General features: G+C 30.6%; 1 protein-coding gene across 1 annotated transcript in view; it reads right to left on the reverse strand.

Annotated features, from left to right (window-relative positions):
- LOC117174773 overlaps positions 1-8,166 on the reverse strand; it is a 44,329-nt gene that overhangs the window by 6,652 nt on the left and 29,511 nt on the right. The window contains exon 2 of the mRNA XM_033364129.1: positions 2,619-2,905. Within this exon, the coding sequence (XP_033220020.1) occupies positions 2,619-2,786 (168 nt within the window). The 5' untranslated portion in view covers positions 2,787-2,905. The remainder of the gene's footprint in view (positions 1-2,618; positions 2,906-8,166) is intronic.

Here is an 8,166-nt window from a genome sequence, read left to right on the forward strand (position 1 = left end):
CCCCAAGGCCCTGGGACCGTACATTTAAAAAAAATGCAATCGAAGAGACGAAAAGTTTGCATAATATCAAATAGAAACTTTAAAATCAATAATGTTAAAATTGAACAATTTTGAATTATCGGTATGTAAAATTGTCAAAATTCTGGAGTTATTTTATTTCAAATTAGAAGCCTAGAACAATTTTCGGTTGGAAGCGATCGAAATTAAAGTCTTTGAAATAGGCAATATGAAAATTAAACATTTAACATTAGGAAAAATTTAACGATGTACTCTGTCAAATTGAAACCCACCCAAATTTAACCATTTTTACTTTTTGGTCTGAAAACTTAAATAACATAAATATTATCAAGTACAATCAACTCCCGATATAATAATGGTTTCAGACAAGGCTTGCATAGGAGCTGTTTGTCACGCTCGACTGAGCACCGCCTCTCCTGCATGTGGCTCCTCTCAACCGAATGTTCGGGTGCTTAAACAAATCGTTTAAATAATTTAAAAATATTTTCTTACTACAATGTGCTCCGGGATTTTAGAAAAGTTTAAAGATTGTATAATTTTTTTAAAATGTAGTTAGAATATTTTTATCAGATAATAGAACTCAAAATTCGAAAAAGGACCAAAAACTGTAAATTATTCTTAATTTGTATCTTTGCGCAATAAGTAATAAGAAATCAAGAAATTAAGGATATACACCATACGATATACAATCTACTTCAAAAGTCGCTAATCTTTAAAATGTTTTATAAAATCGAAAACAATAGAACTATTATTCATTTCTGCAAATCTTGACGAAGGCTTCTAAGCGTTCTTCATAAAATAATAATTCAGACTGAAATTGTTTACTCAGCAGTATTTATTTAGTGTTTTAGTGTTTGTTCTCTCCCTTTAGGGAAAATTACAATTCTTAATTATCATGATGATCAAGCTATGATTTTACCTAAATATAATTGTAGATAAGTACAATAATACAAATAATACAATACAATGATTTTCAGAAATTAATAATAGATCTATTCCTGTAAATTGTATTTGAAGGGCTTTAAATTACAAAATTTTAAGCTGGATTCATAGCAATCTGTTTTTTTTTACTATGGATAAATTAACAATACCATGTTTCGGTATTGTAATGCTAGTCCTCAATATAGTCATGAAATTTGCTGCATAAAATAATCTGGCTATGACACTTAAAGCAATACAAAATTAATACTCAGCTCTACTAATCTTTCATGGTATCTACACACTGCAAAAAAGTAATACTATATGAATCATCAATGAAACATTTATAGCTGTGGGAAAATGCCCTTTGTTTTGAAATGTATGTCTAATGGTAGAAATAAAAGATAAGATAATGGAGGGGACCACCGGAGGAGCTTGCTGACGACACTTAATGTCGTTTAAATCAGCAAAGACAAAACAATAATTGTCATCTAATTACATCACTTTCATAAGCTGGTGCAGTCTATTATGTAAACTCCTCCTCTTATCTCTCATTTAGGTAGATACCTTATATTTATCATGACTGTGTGAACACTCTCGTTGAATCTCGTTAAATCCTCGGTTAAATCTCACACCGAGGAATGTGCGATGACCCTTACAGCCTTCACAAATCATGTCATTGCGCGCTAAAGTCCTCCGAATGACTACACTTAAGTATCAAAATTAAGGAGTTTTTCGCCAAACTCATTACCATGGCTTTAATGATGCGGAACTTTTTAATTACGACAGAGAGAAATAACTAAAATCGAGATGGTCTTCTCTTTCGTATTATTTTCTACTTTAGATGCACCCATGAAACGAGAAATAGATAAAAATGTTTCAAGCACACTGCTTACTTCTTTTCTTTTAATAATTCTCTTTTTTCATTAAATCAAGGATTTGGTTCGTTAATTTAATGGAATCACAACTTTCAATGAAGAAAAACTTTTTCTTCAACCTATAAACTTGAATTTGTTTTAAGAAAATATTTCTTTGATTTAAAATTACATTTGACTATATATCTGCACAACTTTCACCTATTGCAATTTTCTATAATATCAATATTTTTAAAGGTATTAATCATTTAAAGAGTAGTCAATATATATGATCTGTTTAAATAACATTAAGCAATAAACATTTTAAACCGCTTTGCAATAGTTATTCTTTTTTGAATCCAAATGCTTTTTTCCCCTCTTGGTGAAGGATTTATTGAAAGTAGTTGCAAGAGAAACATCTCGTTCAGCACAATCAATTAAGCAATTCAATGGTTTTATTTTCTCTCTTGATTTCTGCAATGATTTTAGCGATTCTACTTTTTCAACATCATTAAAAAAAAATAAACTGTCGAATTTTGGACGGAAATAAAAAATAAGATACATTAACATTTTTAAAGCTTTACGCCGTTTGGCAAGCAATAAATATAGTTCGATTTACCACGAATTTATACAGTGATCCTTTTCTTTATTCAAAAAAATTGTCAAGGTTAACCACAATTTTTCGAAAGTTGATGCTTCTTGAAACAACTTAACGTTGTAAGGTTGTTATTGCGGAGCGGGCGCTAGAGCCCTTTTTCGGGCACATTTTCTTATAGCACATCTTTCAAAACTTAAAACTATTAATTTCTTTATTTCTTATAATTTTACCTTTGAATAAATTTCATGAATATCTTTAAAGTCATTGCGGAGTTGCTCCTTCGCAACCCTTAATTGTGTTCGCACCCTCTTCAAGGCTCGATGGACGCTGTGCCGTTGAGGCAACTTTCGCAAAGCTGCAGCTTCCACAGTCCCACAGGGTTGAATCCAAGGTTCCATGTCGACTGTTTCAGAAATAAAACTGCGAAGCCCGTAGGAGGGTGCAGCCGTCACTGCACTGAGACCAGAACTAAGGAAGAATGCTAGGCTTGTGAGGGTGGCAGTGTGTACCACCGAATCTGAAATCAGAAAAAGTAAATATTTTTACTCAAAAGAAAAACGTCAAGAACTGATTGTTAATTTAAATTTGAATCCTCTAAACATAACGATGTTCCAATCAACCAACCTGATATTGATTTACTATTATTGTTATACTAATAATAGTATAACATTTAGCCAAATTTCAATAGACAAAACTATGGTCGATAACCGAGCGAGAAGGGAGGAGGAGTCAGTGAATGCAACGCTACGAATTCAGAAAAAGTTTAGTATGCTTTTTGTTGCTAAATTTTAATAAAGTTTGAAAATTTTTCCAAAGGTGGCCCTGCAAAGTTACAGTTTAATTACAATTCAATGGGTTTATGAGTCACTTTCAGATTTCACACTCTTTTTCCTATCCCCTCTTTTACCCTTTTTTGAAGAATTCCTCTTTTTCCCCGATTTTCAAGAAAATTTTCTCTTTTCCTGTTATTTTAAACGAAAACTGAATTATTAGAATGCAATAAGAAAATCCAATTATTTTTAGTTAAAAGTTCATTCCTTTTGGGTCAAAAGTCTGCTATTATATTTTTTGGTTTGGAATTCATCTTTGGATAAAAAATCTTACTATTAAATTGAACATTTAATTATTTTTATGGAAATGCAACTATTTTGTTAAAAAGTAATATTACACATTGATGAGAGGCGATGCGGGAGGATATGCGGTGCTCATTCACGTGTCACAAAACAGAGAGAGGAACAAGAAAGAGAAAAAACAAGAGAAATTAAATATTTCCGAGACTCTGAATTCAATGTCACGTTCAGTCCCAAAATTGACATTAAGTCCACCTTTGACTTTATTTGCTTAAACATTGAACTATTTCATTTTTAATATCTTTTTATTTAAAAATTCAACTGTTATACACTAAAAAAATTTTTTTTAGTGTATATTGTTGAAAATGCAGTTTTTTAGTATGAAAATAATTAACTTTTTGGTTGAAAGTTCAACTATTTGATTGAGGAATCAACCAGTTTGTTCAAGATTCGTATTTTTTTCCTTGGATTGAACAGGTTAATAATTCGTTTTTTCAAAGTAATTTTTAAACTTGAAAATTAAACTCTTTCATTTTTGATCTAAAACTGATCGTTTATAGTTAAAAAGTCAACATCTTTGTAGATTGGAAATTCATTTATTTTGCCACAAAATCAACTATATCTTTGAAAATTCAATTATTTTGTTAACAGTTTAAATATTTTGTTCAGTTTATCTTTATTGGTCGATAAATCAACTTTACCGTTGAAAAATCATCAATTTGAATTGAAAATTTACCTTTTATAGTAGAAAAGTGATCTTTCTTGGTAGAAAATGAACTTTTTTGTTGAAAATTCAACTATTTGGTTGGAAATGTAACTGCTCGTGATTGAATTTAATCCGTTTTTGATAAAGAATATGAAATTTTTGTTGAAAACCCGTCACTGTAGGTGGAAAATTCAACCTTTTGATCAAAAATTAAAACATTCGATTAATAATGTAATTATATTGTTGTAAGTTTAACTATTTTATTAGTCATCTTTTTTGGTCGGATATTCAGCTGTTGTTTTGAAAATTCGTCCTTCGTACTTGAAAATTTAACTTCTATGACAGAATAACCATGTTTCTTAGTTAAAAATGAAATTTTTTGTTGAAAATTTAACTTCGGGTTGAAAGTTCAAATATTTTGTTTAAAATGTATTTATTTTGTGTAAAGTGTAACTAATAACCCAAAGGCATCTTTTCTGGTCGCAAGTTCAACTATTTTGTTGAAAATTTGTGCTTTTGATTTTGATGCTCATCTTTTTGGTAGAAAAGTAACCTTTCTTGTTGAAAATAAACTTTTCTACTAAGAATTCAACTATATTTAAAAAAAATTCATATTTGTGGCGTAAGAATTCAACTTTTTGGTTTAAAATGAAACCATTTGTTTCAAAATTAACTTTTTTTAAAGAAATTATCTTTTTTAGTTAAAAACTCAATTATTTGGTTGAAAATTGATGTATTTTGTTGAAAATTAGTCTCCTTTGGTACCAAATTAATCCACTAGGTAAAAAATGCATCTTTTGTTTGAAAGTTCAACTATTTGGTCTCTTTTGGTAAAATAGTAGATTATGTACCTAGGCAGTAAAGTTGAACTTTATACAAGGATGCAGAATTTAACACCCGACCCGAAGGCGAGGTCGGGAAAACAGTATCCGAGTGTAAAACAACTTTACTGACGTGGTGCATACGATACTCTATTTGAAATAGGCGGAATAAGATATTTTTTTCTGGAAAACGGCGCTTGATTTTACCGCATACACACACGCGTGGGGTGGCGTTAGAAGTCCAAAATTCACTTCGTAGTTAAACTCAGGTTTAAAATGAATAATTTTACTCTTTTCTTTCACTTTTCTTTCACTTCTCACTCACTTCTTTTTCCATGCTGTCACTTTACGTGCCGCTTGTCGCAGTACATTAAAGTAGGATTTTACCGCCGCTTCGCGGGCAGCTTTTTTGGTTCTTTTTTGGTTGAAAATTCCACTAATTTTTTGAAAATGCAATATATTTCCACTTGAAATCTCAGGGGTGGTAAATAATAGAGGAAAAGTGTTAACATAGGTTATGGACGGCCAGGGAAAACGAAGCAGGGGATTAAAAATATAAATCAGCCAATAAGATTATAGATGTGATACCGAAAGGTAAACATCCAGGAGGATAAACTGCTTGTAAAATAAACATCTGTTGTAAAGAGCAAGTTTTATGTAGCATATATAAGAAGCATGTTATTGGGCCATTTAGTGTAATAGATGGTTGTCACTTTTATGCCGCGAAAAAGTTGCAGTCAGTACGGTTCTTCCGACTTTCACACCCGACGACGGACGCACCCTGTACACAGGTACGACACAGGTACTTACTAACACGAGCGGCACCCACGCGTCAATTTAACAGCGACCAATCGTCGCCCCCGCAGGAGGAAATGGGTTGCAAATCGGAGAATCAGGATTTATTATGCAATTAAATGTTCCAGGCTTGCGACTTCCTCCACGATTCGTCGGACTATGCACTCTTCAAAGCGTAGGTCTTTCCGCTTTCCGCTTCCCGCGCGTCCTTCCAAAATTCAGGATTCTTCACTAAGTGAATTTCAGCTTATTTGGAAATCGCTTGCTCCTACTTGCGATTTTGACGGGAATATCCAAAAGTAGAATGTCCTACAAATTTAATTCAAATTCGTTAATATTTAACCATCGGCCAAGGAGCTTGAAGATTCCCATAAGATTAACGTGAAGAATTTTTGGAAGGAAATTTAAAAAAAAAACTTAAAAAAGTAAAATTGTGTAATAATTTAAGGAAAAGTAGGTTTATCTTATTTTTTTAGTATGCTTAGCTTAAAGAGAAGTATATTTAAAAGAAAAAAAATTTTTAAAGAAGATAACTCCAAAAGTCAGTTTGTGCAACAATTGTAACATAATTGCATAAAAGGTCGAGTTAAAATAAGAGAAGTATATAAAAATAGTAACGTCTGCTCATTATAGAGACAGTTATATAACAAAAGAAAAAAGAGGGAGAAACAAAGAAAAGAGACAACCAAATCACACCTTGCTCTCTTTAAAAAAATGATTTATCCGTCTTTTTTATACTTCTAGGATCCAACGTGTTTCAAATCCTTTTAGGCTTACTCATCAGGGACATTTTTAAATAGGAAAGAACTCGAATTTAGAAACAGATATTGACTTCGAATTTTCAAACATTATGAAAAATATAATAAATTATTGTAAAGTAAATGGTGGGTATTTGTGGGCATTCCCATCAGAATCGCGTGTAGGAGAAGAAGAATTACAAAACATAAAAGAAAACTGGGGAACAACCTATATACTTAACTTTTCTTTAATTCGGGAGAATGATGCAAATTTTTTATTATTAGCCACTACTAAATTTGGAGAAACTATTTTGCCATCTGAAAATTTATTGTGAGGGATTCCAAAGACGTTGACGAATCAGCTAACTTTCAGTTAAATTTGTTCCGTTTGTTTCTTTTGGCGAATCATTTATCACCGAAATAGAAATCCGTAACCGCTCTTGAATGTTTATTTGATTGGAAGTTAATTCATCAGCGAATGATCGCCATTGAAGAACTTCATTAAAACTCTTAAATAAAAAAATTATACAATTCAGGGAAGGGATTTCCGGGTATTCCGCTTAGTTTAGATTTTTTATTCAGAATCTTTCTAAATCACATGCTACTGCAAATTAATTACAATATTAAAAACTTCAAAAGTAAGTGAGGAATGTAAATTTAAAAAAATAAAAGTTTCAAAATAATTTATTTTCCTTTTAGGTGTTTGTAAGTAAAAGTTTTTCATTCTAACGATTTTAGAGGGAAAGATTATTTTTAAATATTTCAAAACTTATAATTTCGAATCAATACATTTAAAATTAAATGATTTCGTACCTAGTATCTAAAATTCAATATTGCATAGTTTAAAATTCTTATTAATTGGAAACTAGCATAATTGGGTGATTTAAATTTTAACGTAATAAACTTTTACACTTCCGAAATTCTTACTTTGTACGAAGTCATTTTCTTAAGAAAGGTACAACAAGGTGGAAAAATGGAAAATTTGCAGTTTGTTTTTAAATGATTTTATAATTTACAAAAGCTCAGAAAATCTTAAGAATTTTTTATATGGTATCTAGGCACACCGAACATATTTATTCAACACGTTCACCGACTTTCGGTAAAACTAGACAATGGATGAAAACATTTTTTTTTAATTCCCAATTGGCTGAGAAGTTGCTGCGAATGTCTCATTTAGATATATTTCAATAAAAAATAATAGTACAGGAATATATTTTAGAAAAAATCATTTTTTAATAAGTTGGAATTTTCTTAAATACCAACAAAAATACATTTTTTGTACTTTTAACTTAGTCTTTACGCTATTTTAAATGAGTTAACAATTTAAAATTACAAGGCAAAATGTATAGCTAAACAAATTATATTTATCCTTGATTTAGCTACAAATATTTTTACAGATGAACCAATGATATTGGTAAAATTATTAAAGCTGGGATTTGCAACAGAATTTATTGTAAGTATTATTATTAATGAACCACGTATATAGATCGACAAAAAAAGACTATTATTGTATAGCTGACTCAAGAATCTTGGAACTCTAAATACGTGGGTAGTTCAATAAGTCCTTAGAATGAAGTATAAAAACAATTTTTTTTGGGTAAATTTTTTTTTATTTTTCAACATAATCTCCTTGGAGCTCTATGCACTTG

The sequence above is a fragment of the Belonocnema kinseyi genome, chromosome 6, assembly GCF_010883055.1.
Source record: "Belonocnema kinseyi isolate 2016_QV_RU_SX_M_011 chromosome 6, B_treatae_v1, whole genome shotgun sequence".
Taxonomy (NCBI): domain Eukaryota; kingdom Metazoa; phylum Arthropoda; class Insecta; order Hymenoptera; family Cynipidae; genus Belonocnema; species Belonocnema kinseyi.